Raw genomic sequence first — 27,781 nt, 5'->3', positions numbered from 1 at the left:
CATGCACGCGCTCTGAGTCCGCCCCCTCCCACGCGCATGTCCGGAGATCCGGCGCATCCAGCAGCAGGAGACCTGTGGAGGAGGTAAGAACTTTATTTCCCGTGTGATTCTCTTTTTTTGTAAAACATGAAGATGGGAAAGACAGAAGCGGGCTGTGAGAAGTCCTCAGGTGTCCTGTAAGGTAGGCAAATATAAAACACAAACAAACGATGTTTTACACTTGTTGAGTTTGAAGTGGAAAGAAAGGAAGTGACACTCTGGAGATTTAAGGTAAACCTCTGCCACTCACGTTAATAGGTTAACATGAGACTTCTCAGGTGTGCTTCATTTAAAACCATTTTTTACTCTATGAAACGTTCATGTGCTTAAGTTTGCTCAGCCAAAGAAAACTTTTGCGTCCGCCCTGTTGCTGGTTATCTCTGAAGGAATCATCAGCTGCACAAAGACCAGACGATTCCTCGCGTTACTGTCCAGATGTCAAAGTTTAGTGTTAAAGTATCAGCATCTCTTTCGCTTGATAAACTTTTTTTATATAAAAAAGAGCACACCAGCTAAAGTTTAGCACCACTGATAGAATATTTTTTTCTCAGGCACCCTTATTACTCTAAACATAATTTGGGTACTTATTAGAGTAACAGTAAATACGTGCCTGTGGCTCATTAATATATATGACTTGCTTATATCAATAGCATCAGTGTGTAAGCAGCTGTTCCCGTGGTTAAGGAGCTGCTTACTTTCCAACCTGACCTCCTTCTTCAAAAAAGTTCCCATATTCAATATCCAGAAATTCACTGTGTGAGCTTCTATAAGATGTGACTATGAAACTACATACAAGCCAAAAAATAACAGGAGCCCCTGATTTGATCTTTAATATTGATGGTTTTGTAGGTTTAACCTTCTGTGTAAACCTTGTTAAACCTCCATCAGTCACATGATAGAACCATAGCAGTGCACTAGAAGTTTAAAGCAGCTTAAGGCAGCTATATACTTGGGTAAAGTAGAAAATATAGGAGCTACAGCTTTAACAATAACTCCTCTAATGGAATTATTTTCATTGCTTTAAATACTGGACCGGCTTCTGGTTTAAATTGGAAAAAATGGGCTCCACGTCACTCTTAATGAGAAGCCTGCTGTATAGAGGGGTAGCTGCATAGACAGTGACCACCCTCATTAACTTCTAATGCAAACCCAGTCATTTTGTTCTATAAGCAGACCTGAAATATTAAAGAAACCACTTAGATCAGAGAAGAGCTTCTAGGTGTCACTGCTGGTAGTCCTTCAAGGGGTAAAGAGTTAAGGGTACAGCTCTAAACTTTGAGAACTTTACAGGATCTGAATTAACTGCTGTATACTTTGACAGAACCAGCAACCATTTCCACACCTGTCCGCTGAGAAAAGCAGGAGAAGGAACCATGATAGACCTGAGCCACCTGACGGAGGAGGAGCAGGCGATGATCATGACGGTGCTGAAGAGGGATGCTGAACTGAAGAAGGCAGAGGAGGAGAGAGTCAGGTTGAAATTTGAGTCTCAGTCACGTATGACGATATGAAGTCATATTTTTGGGCGTCCTTTAAGCCACTGTTTACTCGCGTGTCGCTGCTTGGCTCTGTTCTTGACATGCGCTGAGACATTTTGGGCTGACTCTTAAGTTAATGTCATGTTGTTGAGCTAATGTCATTTTATTGATTTAATAAGAACTCCCAAGTCCCTCTGTCACCCGTTCTGTGAGAAGAGGCCTTTGTCGGATCGTCAAAATAATATTTGTCTGCTCATAATCCAATAACACAGTAACAGCTTGGCTGGACACAGACGCTGCCTCCGTAGCTGAGAAACCTCAATGTGAGATGAGCAATTAGATTACAGCCAAGTCCACACGTGGGAGAGGATCATGCTGGTCTGATGGACAGGAATAGAAACCCTTAAAGGCCTCAGTGATGGGAGATGCATCAAGAGTGTCGAACGTGATGGGGAAAAGAAGTTTAATTTGGTCATATCTTTTTAGGACTTTTAAAACAATTGACATCTGCTGTTTCCCTGTCGTCTTAGCACCTTCGGGCGGGGTCAGAACTTCCTCACTGTGCATATTCAGGGTGTGTGAAGACAAACAAGAAGCTCACATCTTCTCTGGCCTCTCCCATGTCCTGAAACAAAAGTGCACACTTCGTCTTTCAAATTGCAACCATGCGGGCAAACTATCAAAAATCCCCGATGCTGTGTACCCTGTTTTGATTTCATTTTCAAAAATCGAGAATGCCATCAAACAGCGTGCTTTTTGTTGTGGCCTTAATGCAATTGGCCGGCCTGACTTTTTCCATCAGCGGGGGGCTGAATGCTCACTGTGTCTCGGCCAGTCTAGTGTAAAAGGATTAAGCCAACAGTCTGTAATAATGTGCTACCCTTTTTTCCCATGACCACCGAGTTCCTCTGTGAAGGAGGAAAGATGAGTTGGAGCAGTCAGCTCAAGGCGGAGGAATTTTTTTGTTCCCTCTTTGATTCAATTTAAAGTTGATGGAAATGTTTTCCGAATTCCTGCACAGTAAAATCAGAAGCTTATCATTAGCTTAAGCTTAAATCTGAAAAATGCTTCACACGATTAAAAACACAAAAGAGAATTTGTGTTATGTTGATTGCATTGTGAACACCTTTAAAAGATTTTTGGGAGTTTGTCTGTCCTTTCTGCGCTCTTGGCTTTGTATTTCACCCCATATTTGCAGGTTAGTCCTGCTCAAAGTGAATTAAAATGGTGTCAGATTTTTCATTCAGTGCAACCGAAAGCGAGCATTGTCTCGCTTTTGCTTTTTTTTGTGTCTGTAGCCATTCAGCAAGACGTGCCACTCAGCTAGGATTAACACACTGCATAAAAGAACTAGAAATTATACAGAAAAAACCTCTCCACTTGAGCGTTTTCACTTCATTTCTCTTTTGTGTATGTCTATTTTATTCTTTTTATTATATCCTAACAGGAAACTGGAGGACATAGTAAACAATACCTCCCAGTCTGACGCTAAACTGAAGTACCTGACAGGAGAGTGGTTTTACGAGGCCAAGTCACGCAGACACAGGGACAAGATCCACGGCTCGGAAATCATTCTGGCTTCCATGAAACAAGGAAAAGCGGCTAGTTTAGGTCTGCTCATTCTGCACTGTTCGCTAAGAGTTTTAAATGCACATTTCGTGCTCAGGGGAAAAAAACTTTTCCTCTTTTTGACCACAGCACCCTGTTATCACAACAGAGGCAAGTACAGATTTTACTGATCTGCTGGATTTAAATGTTTTAGCCTTTCGGAGGTAAATACATACAGAGTGCTGAGGTCAGAAATGAGGCCAGGAAAGAATTCCCTCTCAACGTGTGGTGAAAATCAGAATTATTCTGCTTCATCAACCTGGACAGTGTTGTTATTCACAGACTTTTCCAAACCTCTCTCTCCTGCAGATGGTTCTCTTAGACTTGACAGACCCAAGGTCGCGAGCAGTCGAGCTTCAGACATTGTTCCTCCACTGAAACCTGCCAGACAGCTGGAAGCAGAGCAGCCACAGCAGATTAGGTAAGCAGTTGTTTCCTATAGTGCTGTGCAATACTGCAAATGTTATTATGTCAACACAAAAAGGTTCAGGCATTTCTCATGTTTGAGGTCTATTCAATGATGTCCAAAACAAACTGTATATAAAAAAATTACAAGTATTGATCCTGCCGTGCTAATATCGATCTGATACCAGTACCAGCTTCACTGTGACTCGAGAAACAGACCGCGAAGGATGCGTTCACATGTAACGCTACCAGACACTGATATTATCACTTGAGGCTGAACCAGCTCTGTTTATCTCTCTCGTCACCCTGTCAGTGTGAATATGTACTTGGAGTCTTGTGACTCAGCCTGTGTAAACATAGGTGGTGCTGACAAGGAATACATCTGTTTTATAGCCAGGCAGCGGCTACTGTACCTTCTGGGCAAAGTGTTTAACTCGATAAAACTCTCAGAGCAATTACTCCGATTGGGACATAACGAGATGTTGTTGTTATGTTTGAAATTAAGTTATGCAAAAAAAAAATGTCAGGATCGTCCTATCCTGTGGTTCTAATTTGAATGAGAAGATTGTTTTTTATTGTAAGACCTTTTGTTAATATAAGACTGGATTAGTCACACAGTTGACTGTGTAGTGAAGTCACTTTGTGCCACACATTCAGCACACTTCTGTTATAGTGCAGTCAATATTTGACTTAGCCCCTCTCAGGTATTTGCACTCTGACAGTGTTGGTTTGCAGTGCATTTATTTCCCATTGCTTCGTTACATCACATGAGATTTAAACGCAGTTAAATGAATTGCATTAGATTAATTTAATTCAGCCACAACATAGACATGTCGCAAGTGTTGTCTCATATGTTTGCTCCTTTGATGTTTGGGTGGTTTGGATGGGCAGACATCTTTTGCTTCTTTAATGTCATTACTCTTTACTGTCGCGAGTCCCAGTCATGCACGGTGTTGTTTACATATTAGATTAAAAATACACCCTTTTTTTTTTTATTCTTTTTTCCCAGTGATGCAGAAAAAGAGAATCAAAGTTCAGGGATTCGTTCCCCGAGAATGGTACGTGTTGAAAAACAGGCTGGACTTTCTTTTTTCCATTTCTTTTTTCCTGTTGTAGAGTTAACAGCGCATTTCATTCTTTTCTGTCTTCAAGCCGAGGCATAACCCTTTTAACCGTGCTTCCCTTGTTGTTGTTGAGCCTCCTGAAAATAATCATTACCTGTCAGCCAGTCGAGACCAGGAGTCACTGGAGACAGGTCTGAACTGAAATTTGAACATACAGATCTTTGCGGGGCTATCTGAGGGTATCCCGCAGTGAGCCTCTTATCTTTTCTGTCCTCAGAGCCCATCTCTCCACTGAAGAATCACCCAGCAGGTGAGGCCAATCAGACATCAGAGGGCTCCTCTGTAGGTTTTAGGCCAGTGCCAAAGAAGAGGACCTTTCTCTCCAGACGTCCTCTCAGTCCGTCTGAAAGCAACGGCCTGGGGTTGGATGCTCAGCCGGGGTCAGCGGGGATTATTCCTACACCACGACGGAGGCTGCAGCGGGGATCCAGCGGGAGCTCTAATCAGTCTGGCCTGAAGAGCCAAGATGAAATGCCTCAAAGAAGTGCAGTGTCTAATCAGGTAGCCCGGTCATCCACATCTGCAGATGAAAACTCCTTGCAGTCACTGTGTGACAACTCTCAGGTTTCCTCCAATTCAAGTCTGGAAAGACAGAGAAACCCAGCTTCTATAACAAGAGACAGGTCAGTGGGAAACTTATACTGGGAACCTGTAATTAAACGTTTGCATCCTTCCACTGTAACTCACAACCTGTATATTTTCAGAGTGTCCAGATACACAAGAAGTGATGCGTCCACTGAGACGGGACCATCGCAGAGGAGTGAAGAACGAGATGACCAACCTCAAAGAGAGCTTCCACCTTTGAATTTTGTCACGCTGCCTACCACCAACATTCAGGACAAAGAAAACAACAGCCGTGTGGGGCCAGCGATGAGGCAGGAGGAGCTGAGTTTGCCCCAAAACATTGTGGGTAAGTTCAGTAACAAGGTACGACAGGGCAGGGCTTTCAGGCATGTATTCCTCTTTCAAGGATTGGAGGAGATGAAAAGAGGTGAAAGTTTAAAAAAAATGAATAAAATCAGAGAAAAGTCTGAAAAACTGACATTTTTTGGGGGGAAATATTGTTTTTTCATTCTTCATCTTTTATTTATCTTGTGACCCCGAGTGTATCTTCCATTCTGGTATTTTCCTCTGTTTGTCTGCTACAGACAGACGATTAATCTTTTTTTTTTCCCCACTTCAGCCAATGTCCAAAAATTTAACAGAAGATAATATATCGTAATTCCAGCAAATCCAATTTAACTCCACTGTGGACGACTATCTAACATACTGATTTGTAGCAAGTATAATAAACACAATATTCACCATTTGAATATTTAAGTACTAAGATTCAAGAATGAGCTCTAAACCATAATTAGGAAAATAAGATTATCTGAATGTATTGGGCAATAAAACAAATATAAGACACAATTAAAAGGGGCGATCGCCTGAATGAAAAATCGAGGGTTTGCTAAGGTCAGCAAGTTTTATCACCCTCTTAAAATGTTGTTAAAATGTTTTACTTTAGACTAAATATGAAATCACACTGCCATCAATATAGCAACACCGCAAAGTTATACTGCTATATGAGGTCCATTTCCCCTTCAGGGTCATCTTATTTTCCGCCTCTGCAAGCTTCCAGCACTCCTACAGTACGCAAGCACTCCTCATGCACTCACACATCTGTGATTTCACCAGAAATTTAACCTCAAATTCAGGTTTAAGGTAACCCGACATTCATGCCAGCGATCATCACCGGTGAAGGAGAGTCTAAACTTGAAGGCGACACATCAAATTAGGAGCTTATCTGAGAGAGAGTCAGTGTTTTGCTTTGTTTTTCACATTTTCTCTACTGTGTGCTGTGAATTTAGTGAGTCAATGTTGAACTCTCCTGTAATGTACCAGGGCAGCCGAAGGAGAACATTGCACCGGCTTATAACAGATAAAAGAAAGAGACAAATTCGGCTCCCACCAACTTAAAGATGAGAAATTTGAAGGTCAGAACCTTTGGGGGCCTTTAAACTTAACTTAATGTGTCAAAACTTCAGGAGATCCAGCAAGCATCACAGTGAACTTGACTTCTGTAGAGTGACTTTAAAAACACAGGAGTGCTGGAATAAGTCCAGAGGTGAACAAGGAGAAGACCTTGAAGGGCAGAGAGCTGAAATTGAAGTCAGAAATGCTTTTTCCTCAGTGGGTTGTAGCGCTCTTTGGTCACACCTTGTACACCAATACTGTTTTATTTATTCATTAAATTGATGTTGTAATCCCGCCGCTTATTGAAGTAGAGCCAAGTATCTAATTCTATTTCCCCACGTTGCTTTTTAGATCCAGATCTCCCTGTATCCTATGATCTCAACTTCGTTGATAAGTCTCATCAGCAAACCCAGAGGTCAAATCATGCAAATGTGTTTAAGCTATCCACTCAGGCCACCAGTCCCACTGGTGAGGATGAGGAATCCATTGCAAAGGTGCTGGAGTGGTTCAGCCGCAGCACGGACAGCAGCGATTGGCTAAATTCAGACGATCCAGTGGTTACAAAGAGCCCTGACAAACATGTGGAAGTTAGTAGATTAAGAGCTGAGGATTTATTGTCGAAAGATGCTGTGGATATGATAAGTGACAGGAAAAAGGAAACGCTTGAAACAAAGAGGAATCATTTACAAAGACAGATCAACAATGACAAAGAGCTTAGAGCCGCTGACAGAAGAGGCAGCAAGGAAGTGATTGAATCACAAGAGGAGGTGAAGACGGGTACCAGAGAGAGAATGCATTCACAAGATGTGAAAGACGATGCCGATGAAAGCCAACCACCTAAAATATCTCATCTGAAGTCGTTCTGGGAGAAAAGCAATACAGGCCCTAAAATACTCATTGGGAAGTCGGTCTCGTCTGGCGACAAAGGTCAAAAATCTGCTCAGCTGACGACAGAGAAAAGGTCTGATATGGCGTTGGTTCCTGGAATATACAGCGGGAATGAGATTTATGATAAATACGCTTCAAATCCAAGTGATGAAAGAGAGCAGCAGCTGCTAATCACTACAGATGTAGGAGAGAGTGTTCATTTAAATAACCACCAGCAAGCAGACAATCTGGTGATTAATTTGCCCCAAGAGGGTAATGATGATTCAACATACAAGTCAGATTATTTGATGTTGCTGTCCAGTGAGAGAAGAGGTTCAGATGCTGAGGTTTTTTGCACAACAAGAGCACCGGCAAGGACGGCCATCAGTCCAGAGTCTGAGAGCATCTTTTTAATCAAACCTGACAGCTTTTCTGAACCAAGAGAAGTCCTGCTGCCAGAAGAGCTCTCAAAAAGTCTCCCCGTGTCTCAGCTGGATACAGACCTTCTAACAAGGGCCAGCCTGGATTCTGAGAAGCTCTGTTTAACCAGAAACAATGTGTACATGGACTATAAGCAACCTGGGAATGATGTGCAGATCACCACAAAAGCACAAATTCAAAGAGGTTCAGGTGAGGATAAAAGCATTCATTCGAGCATGTCTCCAAAAAGAAAAGAGGACTCATCCAATAAAGACAGGACTAACAGTCCTCATCTAAATAGGCAGGCGTTGCAAAACCAAGAAAGCACTGCAGAGCGAATAAAGCAGCTCAAATCCTTCTGGGAGCAGGAGAGGAACAAGCCCATGTTTTATACCGGCAAACCTAGAGCTTTCGGAGATGGTAAGGTGGCTCGTGGAGCAAATCAGGCGAAACTGAATAAAAGATTCACAAAATCAGAATATGACCTGAGGTCAATTGGCAATGAGTCAGGCAGTGACGATGAAAACTATGACAAAAATCATCAAAATTTTTCTATTATGCCGCTGAATCAGAGAATAGACAAGCTGTCTCCGAGCCTCGGCACAAGCCGGGCCCAGTTTAACACTCTACGCGAGTTCTGGGATGAGGCCACATCAGACTCCAAGGGATCATTTTCCTTTGACAAACCCAAAAGCCCCAAAAGGAAAGAGGGAATAAGTGCTCAGCTGTCGTCTCAGGACGTAAAGGTTGTTGATCCAGAGATTTACAGACTATCCTCTGCTGTCGAGAAAACAAGACCAGCCGTGATGAAATCATCTCCACCTCCTCTGAATCGATCAAAGTCGCCACATGACAGACAGACGGGCTCTGGGTCCAGAGCACTGGGTGATGGCAAAAACAACCCACCTAATTATAACTCAACTGAGTCAGGCCAACAAAGATTGTCCAGAAAGAGCTCAAAAGATTCCAGCAGAGAGGAGAAAACTTCAAAACCACAAAACAGCTCAGGAAAAGAGAGTCGTATTCCTAAGAGCAGAAAAGACAGCTTTGGTTGTTCGAGCAGTCGGGGTAATTCTATGCGCCGCGCCACCAGCATGTTCGCTTTGAGCATTCCCGATGAAAAAGATCAAAGCAAACTGAAAATGGATGTCAGCCCTGTTCACTCTCAGAGCAGAAAGCAAAGGCAGAACCCTGAGAAAGCTATAGTGCCGAGACGATCAGAGGAAACGGAGGCTCTGACTCCACGAGCACGCGCCTTTGTTCCTAGAGACTACCGGCACTACCTGGGGATGACGGATAAGACCAGCGTCCACACCTCACTCGCTCCGGCCGTGAAGGACGAGGGGTCAGAGGGCAAATCTGGGTATGAACTGGATCTGACTGGGCCGGTGAGGGCCAGCACACCGGTTAGCTCTGAGGAGCGATACAGCAGGAAGGTCAACAAGATGAGTCAACGCCCCCTGTGGGCAAACTACAGCAGCTCAGACACTGGCCAGGAGTCCTCTGTGAGCAGCACGTCAGAAACCTGGTCCAACTCGAGAAACAGTTCAAATCGTAAGCACCAGTTTTCAATCTGATGTTTTTACTTTCTACTGCAACTCAAAACAAGAACTTCTCTCTAAAATACATGTCGTCATAAAGTGTTTTTTTTTTTCTTTCCTTCAGCTACAGTTATGCTTGAGAAAATAGTGGTTGAACAGTGCACTGCAACTGCTATGACCTTGTGATATCGTTACCTTTTGAAATGGGTCATTTGAATAGCCCAGACAGAGACTGTCTATAAGTAGAATACAACCAGCAGTCCCTGCTTCAGAGAGACGCATCGCAGACCAGGTGTGCTCATGTAAATTACAGTAAATCCAAGGTGGCCCGGGATTGTTTGAAGATGGATTATCCTCGCGTCAGGTGATCTGTAGCAACCTATGGGTGACATCTGCAAATAGTACCAGTGGGTTGCTGGAAACATTTAAAGAAATTGAAATGAATTAGTTTGCATAAAATAAACCAGAAAATAAATAAACGAGCATCCCTCCCATTCATCGCAAATATCAATCTAATTTTTTTCAACAGCTGTTTTGTGTAGGTCGTACTCCTGTGTGTACACTCCGATACAGTTTGTCATCATGGCTTGGATCCAGCTGTGTCCTTGACATTGTGTCCGTGTCGGGTTATCTGTGTTGGCAACAGCAAATCTCAGTAAACAGACTGTGTACCTGCAGTCAGCTGTCTGTGTTTAATTTGTGGGCTGGGTAACTTAATTAAAAAGCAAAAACAAAACAACATTTCACCAACAGTAGTTTTATAGTGCTATATAGTATTCTTCAAACCTCAAACCTTGAATTGTTTAAAGGTTAATTTCTTTTCTTTTGTATTTTCATTATTACCTCATTGTAAACCTCAAACTTCAAATACTTCGATTTTCATTTGTGGATTCAAAGTAAATGGAGCTGCAATAATCAGCTGATCAAAAGCTGTTTCATAATCAGCTGTCAAAGATTAGCAGATTAGCCTCTTGTCTTTGCATTGCAATGCCGTTAACCGAAAAACACTGTAGTGGGATACTGTGATTGCCATTTTTCACATGCTTCTGGGTTTTTTTTCCTAGAACAGTTTAAAAATATTTCAGACTATTTATCATTCAAATAAGAATAGATAAACCTTATTTATACCTTTTGTCAAGTCTAAAAGTTTCCTCCACGCATCCAGGATCCAGACGACAGCCATTAATCAGTGCCCTTAATTTGCTTCATGGTGCTTTCTCAGCTTTCAAGACCATTAATCAGTTAATCAGAGCGTTTTCCGCTGATTGCAGGTGAAAATGATGACTGTGACCAAAATCCTGTAAGGAAAGCACTGCGGCGAGCAGAAGCACGGCCCAAAAATCTGGCTAAAAGTATGGAGGATATCACCGCATCATTATCACCACGTGAGCATGTTCTCAATGCTAAAGCCCGAATCTTCCATTTGTAGACACAATTTGAGATGACTGTAATTCTGTTTCTCCAAGGACAAGAAAGAAGACAGGACTCAACTTCTGACCTCAGGCGCGTTAACGATGGTAGAAACTGCCTTTTTCCTTTCAGAAAGGATTTTATTGCCAAATGTTGAGCAGATTTACAACATTAGGAACTTTATGCGAGACATGATAAGACAAATACTTATCTTATTTTATCCTTCTGAGAACCAAGGGAAAAAAGTATCTCTCAGTTTAACTTTTTCTCTGATTTTTGTGTCTACTACAGAGGACATGCATAATTAGGCTGGGTCTCCGGAGGATATACATTTTCTTGCGATCATAGCGGAAATTTAATCAGTATTTTAATCTTCTGCTTCCCAACTAACCACGCTCTAGCTTCTGTTATCGCATCACCCTCCTCGGCCTTATTTTCGGATCCAGACCACCTGAAGAAGATGAGCAAATCAGTTCCTTCATTCTTACAGAAGGAGGTAAAATGACTTCTTGCATCTTTTAGTCCTGTAGAAAAAAGCCTGCACTGCATCTTCGAGCACAGAGCTTTGTTTGCTGTCTGTGTTGTAGGATCCTGGCGAAACCACTGACTCCACCTGCGAGGACAGTTACCCCCGAGAAAGACTAATAATGGGCAGCTCAATGTCTAACCTCACCATCTCTTCTGGCAGGCCGTCTGTGTCTTCTGTATGTTTATACACAGCAGAATGCATCGCTTTGCATGCGCATTTTTCCCATTCACTTATCTCTCACTTTAACTGCGCTGCTTCTTGGCTTTAAGCTGAACTAGAGAAACCTTTTTCCACAACAAAAGCTTTAAATTAACAATACAGGTGTACTGAAGGCTGCATTCCACTTAGCATTCATGCTATTGCTGGCACAGCCGCCAACATGTCGTGGCCTACAGTGATACACTGACCTCATTCTTTTGTAAACTTTGTTTAATATGAGCATTAATCATCAGTTTTCTTATACTTTGAATATTATGTGAAGTAGAATATCTCCAGTTGTATTGATACTGACATAAATAAATGTTTCTACCACCACTGCCCCCATGTCGGGATGACAGCCAGAATCAGAAAGATCCCAAAGCTGCCAAGCATCTGTGCACTGCACCTCAGCTGAACAGTGGGAGGCTAACCAGACGTGAGCAGATGTGCATTAGCTAAACAAAGTTGGTCTTCAGCCAAATCTTCATTAGTGAACACTTTTAATCAAGCGTAAATTTAAATTTTGTTGTGATTTTACCACTTCTCAGGCCTTAGGAAGCTCCAGTGAGCCCTGGAGCAACAAATACTGAAATGCTGAGTGAGATATGAGGTTTGTCAAGTAGGGCTTTTTTTAAAGCTTATCCATAGAGATGATTTTAAAGGAGAAAACTGATAGCTCTAAAAGAAATTTGAATCCTCCCCACACCTTAGTGCAGTTCACAGCAACTTTCCAGCGCTAAGGTTTGTAGCACTGATCAGGTCAAAGTATAGAAAAGTGCACTAACAAGAACTCCGGTCACTGTTTGTACCTCACACATTCCTTCTCCGTCTGTACCTGCTGCACAATAAAACTCAATAACCAAAAGCTCAAACATGCATGCATCAGACCGTCTTCTGCTTTGTTTTATAATAAACAATGTTTATCTTCATGTTTGCGTATGCTTTCAGCTAAGTGGAAGTGTGATGACCATGTACAGTGCAGACTTTGCGAATGTGGAGGTCCAGGGAAGCATCCAGTTCTCCATCAACTACGTCCAGCGGCTCAGAGAGTTTCATATTTTTGTGGCCGAGTGCCGAGACTTGGCTGCTGTAGACCCGAAAAGGGGCCGCTCAGATCCGTGAGTGCTACTTCCATACTAGATTATAAACCAATGAAAGGAAACGTGATATTCCTGCATCATGTTTTCACCTGTCCCCACCAAAAAAGGACTCCAGGTTTCTTTTAAGTCACTGTAAAATAATAAAGAGGGGCATATACAGAGTATTGACTGTATATAAGAGATGGCTGTAGCCACTATAGCACTAGCATTTACCTGCAATATAGCAAAGTGGCAAGGTCAGAACAACAGTACATGTGGTTCATGATGTTTCCTCAGCTTTCACTAGAAACTTGAAGTATAAGAAAGTTTGTTTTTTTTCTTAACTTATTGTATTTATCCATTTCTACTATATTCTGTCACCATATCACACAAAAGTTATTATTCATTTTAGCCCATTTTTGGCCACTAACTGTGACTACTTCCTCCATATATTCTGTAAGATTTGTTTTCTTTCCTTTTAAGGTATGTCAAGAGCTACCTGGCACCCGATAAAGCTAATCTCGGAAAGAGGAAAACATCGGTAAAAAAGAAGACGTTAAACCCGACTTTTAACGAGATCCTCAGAGTAAGAATATGTGGATATTTTACCAACACACAAATATTCCCACACCGTAAATCTTGCCTGACAGCAAATAAAAGCGCCCTGCTCTTTCCTATCCTCCCAGTATAGAGTTCGCATGGAGTATCTCAGGACCCAGACACTCATTCTTTCTGTTTGGCATCATGACACGTTTGGCAAGAACAGTTTCCTGGGCGAGGTAGACGTGGAGCTGTCTAAGTGGGACTTTGACCACACCCAGATGAACTACTTAGCCCTGAAAGCCAGGGTAAGAAAAAAAGATAAACACACACAAAGGCTTCTTTATCTGCGACATTGTTTTCTCATCGCATAACGCCGGTTTATCTGGAGAATGTGGTCCGTCCGCTCATTTATTTTCCAGAGTCTTGTTTGAGTTGGTTATATCAGCTGTCACATGATGACGTTTTTGGGTGTTTATGTAATGTCTCCCGTGTCTTAGACGACGCCCACGCTAGCGCCATCAAATGACCGAGGAGAGATGAAACTAGCCATACGTTTCCTGCCACAGATCATCCACAGCGAAGGTCTGCAAGTAATCCTCCTCTGTTTTTTATATTAGATTAGCAGTATTGTTTACAGTAGCACAGCAGCCTCTCTCACCTGTTTGTCAAAGCTTCTGTTATTCTGACATAGAGCCAATCAGAAGAAAGTCGGGTTAAAGGGAGACGTGTTAAAAAAGACTTGTGTAACACCCTGTCCTCACATACATGGGTATTTTTCTTTGCATTTTGACTTTTGAAAAACTTTTTTTGGCTGAAGATTTTCATACTCTGCATTTCCTTCTGTGCGAGGAAACAGATTTTGTCCTATAACGTCAAAGGCATGTGCCTTTTTTCCTTTTCTGACATCAGACTGCACAACACATCATTTGTTTTATATGAGGCGATTTCCTGCAGTGGCAGACAAAGGGGCGACCGTGGCTCAGGGGGTTGGGAATCGCATCTGTAACCGGAAGGTCGCCGGTTCGATCCCTGGGCTCTCTGTCCTGGTCGTTGTGTCTTTGGGCAAGACACTTTACCCTACTTGCCTACTGGTGTTGGCCAGAGGGGCCGATGGCGCGATATGGCAGCCTTGCTTCTGTCAGTCTGCCCCAGGGCAGCTGTGGCTACAACTGTAGCTGCCTCCACCAGTGTATGAATGTGAGAGTGAATGAATAGTGGTATTGTAAAGCGCTTTGGGTGCCTTGAAAAGCGCTATATCAATCCAATCCATTATTATTATTAAAGGAAAGATTTTAATATCTGCAGTTGCATGAATAGAATATGGATGTCAGTGTTTCCCCTGATGTTTAGGAGAAGTTGAACCTCACTCTTGAGTCAAATGTAAAACTCAAGCCTTCCGCTTGGCTTCTGATTGGCCAAGATTTCTACATCACCAAATGCTTGATGTTTTTAATCTGGATGGAGATATTTTTCACAGTGCTTCTGTTTTTTCTTAAAATGATGAAAGTTGACACCTGCCCATCTAAAAACAAACAAACCATGTAATGTGAACGATAAATAAGAATTATTTTGAACTTTTAATCATGTATGAGTATAAAGGTGGAGTTCTTAAGGAACTCTTTGTTTTGAGTGACCTAGCCAAAGTTTGGACTTAAATCTGATTGGTGTGACCTTAAAAGCCTTTTCATGCTTTAAAACCTTCAACTGTGGCTTGCTTAAAACAATTCTGCAAAGACGAACGAGCCTGAATTCCTCCACAGTGATATGAAAGGCTTATTACCAGTTATCACAAACGCTCGATTGCAGTTCTTGCTGACACGGGTGCCAGAACTAGTTATTAAATTTAGGGGTGTAATTACTTTGCCAGGTAGGTTGGTAAACTCGCCCAGAAGGGTGATGACAATATCCCATCAGCCTTTTGCAGCAGAGGAGTAAAAACTGCATTTTGTATTTCCTTGGGTTATATTTGTCTAATATTTAAAATGTGTTTGATCTGAAACGTTTAACAAATATGACAAATATGTAACAAACCAAAGAAATCGTGCACAGTAAATACTTTTTCACAGCACTATAGCTGACTATCACTGTACAAAGTGTGTGCAAGAATCAACCTAGATTACCAGTTAAATAAAAGCAGGAAAGAAAAGCATCATTTAAATCCAGTAATAAAATGTTATGTATTAACCTCCCTTACTGCAGTATGTTTTAGTTTTTAAGTTCAGTCTTATACTTGTGTAGAAATACCAGAGTCATAAAAATGTAATGTCATTTTCTTTAAAGGTGTAGCTAAAGACAGTTGCAGCACTGGAGAGATTCACATTTGGGTGAAAGAATGCAAGAACCTGCCTCTAATCAGGGCTACCATCGACCCATATGTAAAGTGGTATGCACAGCTGATTCATCTCAAGTTAGTTATTTAAGGGGTTCTTCTGTATTAGTCACGACATGTTTTCTTCTACCCGCTCATTTGAAGCTTCGTCCTGCCAGACACGAGCAGGAAAAGTCGCCAGAAGACGCGTGTGCTGCGGAGGACGGTGGATCCGGTGTTTAACCACACGATGGTGTATGATGGCATCAGAGAGGCTGATCTAACAGAGGCATGCGTGGAGCTCACTGTGTGGGACCGAGACAGGCTCGCAAGCAACCTGCTGGGGGGCCTGAGGCTGGGGACTGGAACAGGTAGGCTACTGATGGAAGAAGTACTTATGAAAATACGCAACCTGATGAGATACACTCAGCGGCCGCTTCATTAGGTACACCTGTTCAAGCACTGCAAATGCAAATATTGTATTGGCGACACATGGTATCAGCTCGGTGCTTTCAGTCGTGTAGACATCATGAAGACAACCTCTGTTAGATGGGATAGACAAAGTTTCCAGCTGCCAGTTGAGGTGGCACTGAACGACAAACTGAACATGCCTTCTGTTGTGAAGTTATTGGAGCTTTGATGTTTACATTATGAGTGAAAGCAGTAAGACTTGCTCATTTTAGTATATATATATGTGAAATGTCTTTAATCTTCAATGCTTTGATCATTCTTGTTGGCTGGTTGCATGCACAGCCTTTATAGTCTGCGAAACATAAAAGTGTGCAGAATGTAATTTTCAAAAACAGAATGACATAATGTGAGTAGTGTTTCTAGATCAAAGTGTGTAGAAAGAAAACAAAGGCTTTATATGATGTAGATAAGAGCTAATTATTCTAAGAAATTTAACAGTTTCATGCTGGAAAGATGATTTTTTTTTTTTTTTTTTTTTTGTGCTTTTTTTGTCTCTCTCTCTCTGTAGGCAGAAGTTACGGAGCAGTGGTGGACTGGATGGACTCGAGTCCTTATGAGGTGGCGCTGTGGGAGCGCATGATGGCTACCCCGAATGAATGGGTGGAAGCCGTACTCCCGCTGAGAATGCTGAACTCTGCAAAAACCGCTTTCAAATAAATATCTCAAACTGTGACGAGATTGCAGACGAGTATAAAGTAAAACTGCTTTTACATTTCAAAGTTTAAAAATAAATGAAAGGCAGCGGAGTGAAACACTGGAGTCATCAGTTTGGCAGAAATTTTACAGAAACCTGTGGGCCACCCAGCATAAAGGTGGTATGAACACTTAGAGAAACCTCTGGAGGGTGAGTTTTGTTTTTAGACTCATATTCTTACACAGCTATGAGAATTAAGAAGAGGATCGACCAATGCCTACATTATTTTTATAATTCCAGCACCTTAAAGTTGTTTGTTCTGTTCTAATGCGACACAGTAACATCACTTTCACCTGGTCTTTTGCCGAACATTAATAAGACACTGGGTATTTTTTATTTGTATTGTTATTTGGAAGAACTTACACTTAGTATATACCACAAGTTATCAATGTTATATCACCTGGAAGTGCCAATATAGCCTTTGTTTACTTAGCTGAGTCTTCAGAAAACATGGCTTCTTGGACTAACAATTATTGACAGTATTTTCAAAAATATAATTCAATCCAAAGACAGATCTCACGTGTGATGAACTGTTAAAGTGCCGTGTTAATTATATTAACCACAAGTGCAATAAAAGACATTTAATACAGATCATTTGAACAAGTCTGTCTTTTTTAATTGTTCAGTAAATTATAAGAAATTTAACATTTAACAGCAGGTTTTTCTTAGTGTTTTTTGTTGAGCTCTGAAATATCTCAACTGTTTTTGTACAACCGTTACAGATGACAACAAGCCAGTGCACTTCTACTGCCGGTCCCAGGCTCAGATAAATGTGGAGGGTTGTCAGTGAAGGTATTTTGTGTAAACTCTATGCTACTGTTGGACAAAACCAAAGGAGGAGGAGTGGGGTGGCGGGTGCTTGGAGGCAGTGAGAGAGAAGGAAAGGTTGGTGTATAGAGGTGGTAGTAGGGATTTTAAAAGTAGCTTTAAATGTAGAGAATTAGCTTATGTGATGTGGAGTCCTACAGAGGTGTAGGTATGCGCTGGAGAAACAAGGAATAAAGGTCAGTTGAAGCGAGAGAGGGTATACGCATCGATAAGAGGGAAGCTGTCATGGTCTGGCAGAGGCAGACTGTATGGAGTGACGCAGAGGACCCAAAATGCAGACAAAATAGAGCGTGGAACAAAACTTGAATTAACAAAAAGCGAGCTGTTTAATGAGGCTGGTAAAAAAAGGTACAAACAAAGGGCAAGGCAAACTGAAATAAAACTAAGATTAACCTAAACTGGGAGAACTAAACAAACAACATGAACCATGGCATGGCAAACAAGGCGTGAACAACAGACAACCTAACAAAGAATGAACAGAAACACAGACTAAATACACACAAGGGTAATTAGGGGAAGTGGAAACACATGGGGAAACAGCTGACACTAGTCATAACTAGACATAACAAGACAAAGGAAGCAAAGCTGACTACACTGACATAGGACACAGACCTTCAAAATAAAACAGGAAACATGAGACGCGGACAAGACAATATAAACTTGACAACATAAGACACGCAGCATGAAACAGGGAGAGGGAAACTTAAATACAGGGGTAGAAAACACAAAGAGAAACTAATAAACAAATGAACTTAGCTACCCGACAGAACTTAAACATAACATCCAAATAAACTAAAACTCAAAACGCTGGGTCAACAGACCCAGGAACGCGACAGAAGCAGGTGTAACAATGAAGTAGCAGAACTGGGTGAGTGGGTGGAGACGAGCATCAGCAGTGATTTGTGACAGAAGGACAGATATGATGTATGGTTTGGAGACGGTGGCACTGATAAAAAAGACAGGAGGCTGGGATGATGTCAAGATATTCATTTAAAGTGACCGGGAAGGACATGGAAAGGAGTATTTCAGAGGCTCAGCTCAAGTTGAGTGGTTTGGCAACAAAGTTACATTTTCTCATGCTGAATAAATGTCAGGTTAACTTGTTCATAGATTAACTTTTGTTTTGGATCCACCGTCAATAAACTTTAACTTCTCTTGATGTTTCTGACAAATTACCTGCAAATGTTGAAACGGGTTAATATTCTAAACCTACATACAGGACAGACGCGTACAGAGCAGTATGCACATCAGCAGGTAAACCTTTGTTGTTGTTGTTTTGTCATTTTGTTAACAGCAAGAAAGTTAAAATAATATTCCTTATTTTCCAACCCCAGTTTATAATATGGAACATTTAACATTGAATTCAATGTAATCCAACTGCTAAAAAAGTTGCACTAAATATTTTTTTCCAATGCATAAAATATGAACTATTATCTTCAAACTGCAGTAAATATTGAGCCTAAATAATGGCTGACCAAACTGACATTTCTTTTTTTCAGCATTACATATTTTTAATCAATATTCCTTCATGACTGGGGGACATAATGGAATGACTGTTTTTCAAATGGACAGCAAAACAGTTATGATGACACTGCACACAGTTACAAGCATTACAGGGATCCTTTTGCGCTTCAACAATGGAGAATCTGTATGAGGAAAAACACAAAAAACATCAGGACTTGCATTTTTATACTGAAAAATGTTGCATATTTAAAGGGAAAGAGGCCCATGGGGGGTTTGTTGGCTTTTGTCAAAGCAAAACATTACAGGTACATACAGTTAGAAGAGTGGATTTTCAGAGAAAAGGCTGCGCCCGAGGTGGTAAAGAGTAACTAAGACTATGTAGGCATGACTTCTAGACTTCTCTCGCCTCTTTTCTCAGTTCATACATCTTCAGTTCCTGTAAATCCCTCTCACCATACATGCAAATTGAGGACAAGACATAAGGAGAGAGTTGTCTTTAAAGCTGTGCCAAATAAATAAACTAATAAATAGTTTTTCAAGCCCAACTATATTTTATGATATCAAATGTGATTGGAGTTTAACAGTGTTTCTGAGAACTTGTATGTGGAGCTTCTTTTGATCATATTCACATCAAAATGTCAGGATATCGGATATCAAACCAACTTTTCCTACACCAAATCATCTTTAAAACCTAAAAAAAAAAAACTGAGTACTTGTTAGCATGTCTTCTACTTCCTGTCATGGTTTTATGTCTTATCTCGTTTATGCTTCACTGTTTAAAACATAAAGGATGCACCTATACACCCTGCATTAGAGCTCTATTTCAACTGTTCTATTTTATGCAGAGGAAGAATCAAACAATATGTGGATGCGCACGGACCCTGAAGCCGAAAGCTCAGGTTAACAAAGAGACAATGCCACTGTGATGATACCTAACACTGTAGTTTTAGGTTGATCTAGTGCAAAGAAGTCCAACTAGCTTTGTAGTATGCGCCTATGATTGGTTAAGGTGGAGAAGCTGATTGGCCAGCATCTGGTACATTCAGGAAGTAATGATGTATCACCGTTACAAGTTTAGCTGTGAAGCAAACTGGCTGAAGATGATTTGCAGTTAGATATTTTCTCGAATGCTCCAGATGCAGGAGGTCAGAGTCTAAAGGAGCTGATTTGGTCAGCTAAACCAATGAGCTATTACCACAAAACACATAAAAAATGTTACTGAACTAAGGTGATACATGTGTAAATAGAGACTGTATATACACGTAAATACAGATACACATGTATATACGGTGCAGATATGAACATATGCAAACACAAGCCGGCAACAAATAAAAGACACTAATATAAAGCTTAAAAGACTTTTTAAAAGATGTTTGGTCATACAGCTTTAATACGCAGTGACACTGATTCTTAGGTATAATTCTTTGCAAGCAATTTAACACTTTTCTTTCAAAACGTATTCCTCCCATAGATGTGAAATTGCGTTGGTATTCAGTAACAAAGGACATCGCATGCATTTCCCATCATTTGATATGTGCACTACGAATGGAGGTATTGTCACCATTAGAGGTAACCACTCCCATCAGATGAGCTTTGTTTTATTTGAGGAAAAGGTCACGATTCAGAACAACATGGTACTGATTTACACTAAACGCTTCCATTTAAGACGCCAAGTGGACCAAACAATAGCAGCAAAGTGCCTCCGACAGGGCAGAGCAGAGCAAACAAAGCCCTCACTGTAGGGTTAAGGGTCTAATAGTATTCAAACATAACTTTTTCACATGTGAATAAACATACATGTAATTATTAACATTATAAACGAATGCCTGGATTTTTGTACTATTGTAACAAAAAATTTGTACAATTTTATGACATATTAAAATAAACTTGTGCAATTGGACCTTTCCCTTTCTTTTTGGTTTCAATATACTGGACCAGAGTGATTTAGTGGTTATGTTTTTTCTAAATTTGTGTTAGAAATTTCTGGTTAATTAAATGAAGTGCATCAAATTGTCCAATCAGAGCACTTTCCATGGAACAAGCTCATAACGGTTCAGAAAATATCTTCTGCTCTGTGCTCAGTTTGATGTTTGTCGTGATCTAAAAGTCCTCAACAATGAATTCATCCATTTCAATTAAACCTACATGACCATTTTATGAGTTGTGCAACTTCACACATCACATTCAACACAGATTCTTAGCATCAAAGACTGAGTCAGCTGGCAGATCTACAGAAAAATCTAAAGGAAAGAACACCAGTAATGTTAATTAACTGGTTCGTTTTAAAGCTAATTTTGCTTTTAAAAGAAAAATAAACTTTTGATCTAAAATCAAAAGAGCCAAAAACAAAACTGCAAAAAAAAGAGAAAGAAAATTAGCCTCAAAACATGCTTGAGCCTAACAATACAGGGCACACAATCTATTATAAATGTGTTAACAATGTTTTTCTTGCATTTATAAAATTATACAACTAAAAATACATTTAAAAAATGCATTACTAAGAAAACAGAACAATTATGAAGTGAAGCAAAAATGTGTATTCAGAGGTTTTGGCCTGTTTTGAAACAGAGTGGCTATAAAGCTTTGAATTCTTGCTGTTATCGTGTAAATTTGTTAGAATTAGTTAGAATCAAAAGGATGCAACTGTGATAAGAAAACATACAGCAGCCTAACGGGTCTAAAAAATGACAATTTTTTAATTTAATTCTGACTGTTTGGAATGGATTCATAATGTGAAGCTTGAATGAATGAATCTGAATGCTCACGACTGAGCCTTCAGAGGGTTAATTTACCCCCAAAATATTGTAAATGTATATATTAACATATATAATACTGTCTATCTTCTACTTTGTTTCCTTTTATGTTTGTGCTGTTATTTACTGCCAAGTACGAAAGCATACCTATGCTACTCAACACAAGTGTCATTGCTTTCCTCCTCTGGCTTCTCACGTGGATGGCAGGTGAAGTTACTATAGTGCTCTCTGACACGTATTTGTTGACCTTTCTCTTGCACAGTCTCTCAGAAGATCCAAATTTCTGTCAAAAACATGAAAAACTGCAAAACAATCTTCAAACAGGTAAAGGAAATGTTCACAGAACTGAGCAAAAGTTAAAGACATAATATTTTAAAGATCAAAGTCTATGAAGTGAACTTACAGACAGTAACGAGCGACGTTTAGACACCTCACAGAGTCTGGTGACACAAAGCAAATAGAAAGTGGAAACTGTCTCATACTCATTGTCCACCAATCTGAAGGCTTCAAAGGAGAAAAGTGCCTTTTGCGACACCCCATTGATCTCCACCATAGTTTGCGCATCCCGTGTATACCTAGTAAAATAATAAACATGTACTTGAGAAAGCTTGAAATGTGTCAGTGTGTAAATGGGTACATATTACATTTATCTCACTCACCACACAAACAGGCCATAATGGCCGCTTTGCATTGGACTTGGACTTGTTGTTGCAAAGCATCATTCCAGCAGCACATTGAACCTTTGAGAACAAACAGAGAGTTTTTTTAAAAAAAAGACAATTTAAAAAAAAAAGTTATTAATGTAAATTTTAAAACTTGCCTGTCTTTTAGATTGATGGCTTTCACTTCAACATAAATCTTTGTCTTCACTTCAAGTCCTGTTTCTGGGATAGTTAAGATCTCTTGGTACTGTTTGTCCTGTTCCAGGGAAAATTAATAGAGAAAATGAAGTTTTAAAAGTATTTTTTTTAATATTCTAGTTAATTCTAAAAGATTTTAAAGATTACTTTGTAGAGCTGCAGACTCAGCATGTTGAATAATCTACCATCGTTGGATTTTATACTTGAAGTCCCACCAGATCTGCATTCAACCAAATAAACATATTATTTTAGAGTATGACAGATTCAGTTTGCAGGTATTACTCTGTGCGTCACATGGCATACTCACACACTCAGTTTGGTGTTGTTGAACAGATATTTCATCCGGTATGTGCAGGAGAAATTGTACCGGATCTGGGGCCTGTAGGTGATCATGCCCGCAACGCGGTCTATAGAAGTAACAGTGCCAAAGACAGTGACGTACTGGACATATGAGAAGTCTGAAAACTGTCCACTCCTAATATGACTGCTTATCTGTTGATGGAGAAATATGTTTTAGCATGACAGCTTTCAATAAATTTGTTAAAAAATTAAAACTGAAGTAAAAACTATTATATAGGTTACCTCAATATTATTACCGCAGAAAGAGAGAGAATTTGATTTATTGGAAAGCTGAATCTTAATCTTGGTGGGTCAACAGTGAAGTCAGCAGTCCCATAACATTTAGGATTATTTGTCTGATTATTGAGGACCACCCAGGACTCGTTGTAAAAAGCATTGTACATCGGGCAAAGGTAGATGCTCAGGTCTATGTGCTCAGGCTCGCAGGTCACAGATACATCTGAGTTCTCTGGGAGAGGAAAAATAAAAGATTTCAATCAAGTCGGTGGAAGATTGAGAATGGTTTTAAACTAGAGAACTCTCATTATGCTTGCTGCACAAAGCCTACAGTTACCTGATAAACAAACATTTAGCAGCTACAATGCCATATACTTGTTTCTGGAGTTGACAGAAACCCAAAAAGACTGTTAAAACAAAATGAATGGTGGAGTAAGTCTCTACTTTTATTTGTATTTTATGCACAAGACTTGTATCTGCTGTTCTGAGGCATCAAAATATCTGCTGTTGCTGGTCTGTGAATATACGCCGTTTTAAATGACTCTCTCAGAAACATACTCAGTATCCTTCTTCCACACTTAAAATTGTGAATGAAGCGATTTGGGAGATAATAATAATAATAACAATAGTCAGGGATATAGAAAGATGTTTAGATCTATAAGGACGACACAAATATGCAACTTGATAAATGTCAACAAGTATTTATTATTTAACATCAACATATTAGCTCCCTCTGCTGTCTGTTATGCAATAACAGGCAGCAAAAAGAAGAAAAAAACAAACAATGTAGCATGAGCAGCTACTTTTTTCACCATTCTCAACTCAAAAATCATTTAAAAGTTCATTGTCATTGATTTCAAGGTGCCATCATTCCTTATCAATAAGACTCTTGACAACCTGGTTCAAATCATTTATTTGCCATACACAGTTATTTTAAATTATTCTGAGCCCTTATCTCCCCATTAACAAACTATATGATTTATACTGAAGTTGCATGCTTAGATAACCACCGACCACCATGTAATATGTTTGTGAAATGGAAAAGCTACATAGAAATATGAAAAAGACCATGCACTGTTCCTTACTATTGTTCCCCATGACCTGTTTTATTATCTACTGTATAATGACCATGCATTGTAGATGATGAAATACTGCACTAGCAGTTTGGGAGATCGGTAAAAGGACTCCACTCTGAGTCAGAAGATATTAGAACTTTCTCTTTCTGCGCCCGATGTACATCCCAGTGTGAACGGTCAGGGCAGTGCTGAAAATATGGCGAAACACATGATGACAGCCACCAGAGGCCCATTGTAGCTGCCCCCATTATTCACACCTTTGTGAACAGGAAAAGAGAAAAGCATTAAGGTATTAAAACATTGTATATCTAATGAGTCAGCATTGCTTATTACAGACAGAATAAGTAACCCTTTCAGAATAAATTTGTACACACTAACACAGAAATGTCATACGTCAGAATTTTGATCTTCTCCTGTAAAAGTGAATCAAAAGTCATGGTCAGAAATGGATAGATTTCAAGCTTATTGTGCTGTTGAAAAAGAATTGCTTAGTTGCTTTTCTGAAAAAAGTCACACTAGAAAACTGAAAACACACTAGAAATCTCATAAACTGATGCTAGGTGCATTCAGGCTATGCAGGCAGCTTAGCATAAAGCCTGAAAACAGAGGAGAAATAACTTGGTTCAGACTCGACAGGGTAACCAAAATCTACCATCAAAGACTAAGTTTTGATAATTTTTTAAAAAATTGTGTCAGCGTTAATCTCGTTAAAATGACGTTAACGCCATAACCGCATTAACACGGCAAATCTCCGTTAGCGAGTTAGCGCGGACACGGGGCTAACTCGCTAACGGAGATTTGCCGCGTTACCGTCATTTTAACGAGATTAATGCTGACAGCACAATTTTTTTTTTTACATTGCGCAAAAATATTAATCTATTAATTGTAATTTAATGTAATCCTCTGTTTTCATCCACTAGCTGTATTGGCAGATTTGATCAGGTGAAAAATAATCTTTATTAAGCGGCATAAAAGGATAATAACACAAGAATACATATTTTATTGCAATTTGTTCTAAACACATACCAGTTTTCTGGTTGCCCACGACTATGATGGGAGAGGTGATTGTAGCATTGCTCGACACGGTCTCCACCTCTCTCTTTCTCCTAATTCGGGGGGTGCCACAGTTCTATCGAAAATAAACAAAGACAAACAAAATACATTTTATTTATCTTAGTAATACAAAAAAAATGAATTCTTTCAAGATGTCTGGTAAAAACAAGTCACTTCCACTCACAGGCAGCAATGAGCTACATGTGGATGTCTCACAGAGTCTGGTGACACAGTGCAGGTAGAAAGCAGAAACTGTCCGATTTTTGTGCTCCACAAATCTGAAGGCCTCAAAGTTGAAGTTTGCAGTATGTGACACTCCGTTTTGTTCCACCACAGTCTGTGCATCCCGTGTACACCTAAAGTGAAACAAAATACATGCACTTGAGAAGGTTTCAGGGGCTCGCTTGCTTTAAAAGTTTCAGTGTATGTCAATGATTAGATGAATTGTGGTTACATTTGTATAACTCACCCCACAAACAGATCATAAGAGGTGCTTTGCGTGGGATATGGACTTGTTGTTGCAAAGCATCTGTCCAGCAGCACATTGAACCTTTGGGGACAGACAGAGATTTTTTTATGGGTCTTTTCTGTTAACGCAGCCAGTCTAATGTAAATAGTTAAAGCTTACTTCTTTGTTAGATTGGTGGCTTTCACTGAAACATAAATCTTCGTCTTCAAGTCAAGTCCTGTTTCTGGGATGGTTAAGATCTGTTGGTACTGTTGATCCTGTTCCACAGAAAAGTAACTGAGTAACTGAGTTTGAAAAGTTTTTTGGTAATCTTCCAAAAGTTTTAAAGGGTCTTACTCTGTAGAGTTGTATACTCAGTGTGCTGAGAAAGGTGCCATTGTTGTCTTTTATGGCCAGAGTCACACCAGATCTGTAGTTGATAAAAAAAAGACAATCATACTTATGCTTTTATTTCTTTTTATTATTATTTTTTATGCTTTTAATATAACAGATACATTTGTGCACATATCTTTTGCATGTGGCATTACATACTCACACAGCCAAGTTTGTGTTGTTGAGCAGATATTGCATGGGGTATTTGCAGGAGAACTTATACAGGATCTGGGGCCTGTAGGTGATCGTGCCCGCAGCGGGGTCTATAGAAGTAACAGTGCCAGAGATGTTGACGAACTGGACATTTGAAAAGTCAGAAAACTGCCCAGTCCCAACTTGAGTGGTTATCTGTTGACAGAGAAGTAGTTTTTAGCTTGACAGCATACAATAAATGTATTTTAAAAATGTATTATAAATCTGCAGCAAAAAGCTATTGCATAGGTTACCTCAAAATTATTATTGCAGAAAGATAGAGAGGTTGTATTTATGGGAAAGCTGAATCTTAATCTTGGTGGGACGGCAATGAAGTCAGCTGTCCCATAACATCTAGAATTGGTGATCTGATTATTGAGGACCATCAGGGACTCGTTGTAAAAAGCATTGTATATCGGGCAAAGGTAGATGCTCAAGTCCATATTCTCAGTGCCGCAGGTCACGGATATGTCAGAGTTCTCTAGGAGAGGAAAAATAAAAATATTTAGAACAAATTACTGGAAGTTTAAGAGTTTTTTTAAACTGGAGAACATGCTGCAGAAAATGATGATACAAACCTGGAGCTCTGTTTGTAGGACTTAAAGCACAAGCATCTGGTGTCTGAGCATCAGCCCTCAAAATTAGGCCAAGCTGGAATAGAAGAAGGAGCAGCTTCATTGTTCTCAGTGTGGACCTGTGAGAAAACACCAAAACAATGAGAATAAGGCATTCACCATTTTCTTTTAACAAAAAGTGTTTTTGGGAAGAAAAAAAAAACTCTTCAAAAATGGACAGATTTCTTTTCTGTGTCAAAAACAACAGGGTAACCTCCCTCCAGGGCAAAGCTTACAGAGGTATTAGTTTCTTAAGGCTATTGTACAACACACAGTAAGCAGCCACTTGAGAGGAAAAACAGAATAAATTTTCAGTCAAGTTCATTAACATCAAATTGATAGCACATTCATAGTTGAGATGATTAAAAAGTAATTGTATTCTGCATAGACACATTCATCATGCTGTCTCAGTACAAAAACATCTCAAAATACTCACAATACACTCAATATTTCTCAGGTTTAACTTTTACAATTAATATTTTTCTCTGCTAATACATAAAAATATTTTTCCTGATGCAGACACATTAATTTGAATAATTTTCATAAATAGATTTTTTTTTTTTTTTTTTTTTTTTTAATTGTGAGACTCACCGATAAGCCTTCATCTGGGGTCTTCTTCCTCTCAGCTTCCAGATTCCAGATCCTATTTATACCGTTGTCCCCACAGGGGCGGGTGATGGAAGACAATAGTGTAACCTGAACACTGAGCCTTGAACATGAATATCTTCTTTGTTTCAAATCATTTTGGCTTCTTCTTTTAAAATACATTTTGATCTTGAAGAAAATATCATCAAAGTATTTTTAGGATTGTGTAGAATTGAACATCGAGCTCTGGCTTATTTTGACAACAATAA

General features: G+C 39.9%; 2 protein-coding genes across 6 annotated transcripts; one reads left to right on the top strand and one right to left on the bottom strand.

The window, feature by feature from the left end:
- Nucleotides 1-24: 24 nt before the first annotated feature.
- Nucleotides 25-17,255, top strand: sytl2b (synaptotagmin-like 2b). Of its 5 annotated transcripts, none has more exons than XM_080888348.1 (20): nt 25-83; nt 1,361-1,513; nt 2,965-3,128; nt 3,435-3,546; nt 4,540-4,588; nt 4,683-4,785; nt 4,872-5,277; nt 5,359-5,564; nt 6,962-9,451; nt 10,710-10,790; nt 10,905-10,955; nt 11,250-11,344; nt 11,436-11,552; nt 12,524-12,693; nt 13,138-13,240; nt 13,341-13,502; nt 13,695-13,779; nt 15,478-15,580; nt 15,671-15,876; nt 16,485-17,255. In XM_080888348.1, exons 1-20 carry the CDS (start codon nt 37-39, stop codon nt 16,631-16,633), a joined length of 5,052 nt encoding a protein of 1,683 aa, XP_080744474.1. In that variant the 5' UTR covers nt 25-36; the 3' UTR covers nt 16,634-17,255. The 5 variants fall into 5 exon arrangements, 4 of the variants coding, with proteins under 4 accessions (XP_080744474.1, XP_080744473.1, XP_080744475.1 ...); XM_080888347.1 differs by having other exon boundaries at nt 10,710-10,823; XM_080888350.1 differs by having other exon boundaries at nt 82-181; nt 10,710-10,823.
- A 6,579-nt stretch (nt 17,256-23,834) lies between these two features.
- Nucleotides 23,835-27,537, bottom strand: LOC308401744 (zona pellucida-like domain-containing protein 1). Its single transcript, XM_080890124.1, has 10 exons — nt 27,519-27,537; nt 26,892-27,007; nt 26,568-26,794; nt 26,285-26,469; nt 26,086-26,158; nt 25,909-26,006; nt 25,750-25,830; nt 25,465-25,636; nt 25,254-25,356; nt 23,835-24,484 (listed from the first exon to the last, which is right to left on the bottom strand). Exons 1-10 carry the CDS (start codon nt 27,530-27,532, stop codon nt 24,405-24,407), a joined length of 1,149 nt encoding a protein of 382 aa, XP_080746250.1. The 5' UTR covers nt 27,533-27,537; the 3' UTR covers nt 23,835-24,404.
- Nucleotides 27,538-27,781: the final 244 nt, after the last annotated feature.

The sequence above is a fragment of the Rhamphochromis sp. 'chilingali' genome (assembly GCF_963969265.1).
Source record: "Rhamphochromis sp. 'chilingali' genome assembly, chromosome: 8".
NCBI lineage: Eukaryota > Metazoa > Chordata > Actinopteri > Cichliformes > Cichlidae > Rhamphochromis > Rhamphochromis sp. 'chilingali'.
The sequence above is the reverse complement of the archived record's forward strand: the minus strand, read 5'-3'. Positions and strand labels throughout refer to the sequence as shown.

Bases quoted from the DNA above. Each gene is read 5' to 3' on its own strand.
- sytl2b (XM_080888347.1), top strand. From the start codon at position 37: ATGTCCGGAGATCCGGCGCATCCAGCAGCAGGAGACCTGTGGAGGAG. The intron at 4,589-4,682 runs GTACGTGTTGAA...TCTGTCTTCAAG, and splicing joins GGATTCGTTCCCCGAGAATG to CCGAGGCATAACCCTTTTAA. The intron at 9,452-10,709 runs GTAAGCACCAGT...CGCTGATTGCAG, and splicing joins CTCGAGAAACAGTTCAAATC to GTGAAAATGATGACTGTGAC.
- LOC308401744 (XM_080890124.1), bottom strand. The intron at 26,795-26,891 runs GTTTGTATCATC...TTCCTCTCCTAG, and splicing joins TCCTACAAACAGAGCTCCAG to AGAACTCTGACATATCCGTG. The intron at 26,470-26,567 runs GTAACCTATGCA...CTCTGTCAACAG, and splicing joins TCTGCAATAATAATTTTGAG to ATAACCACTCAAGTTGGGAC.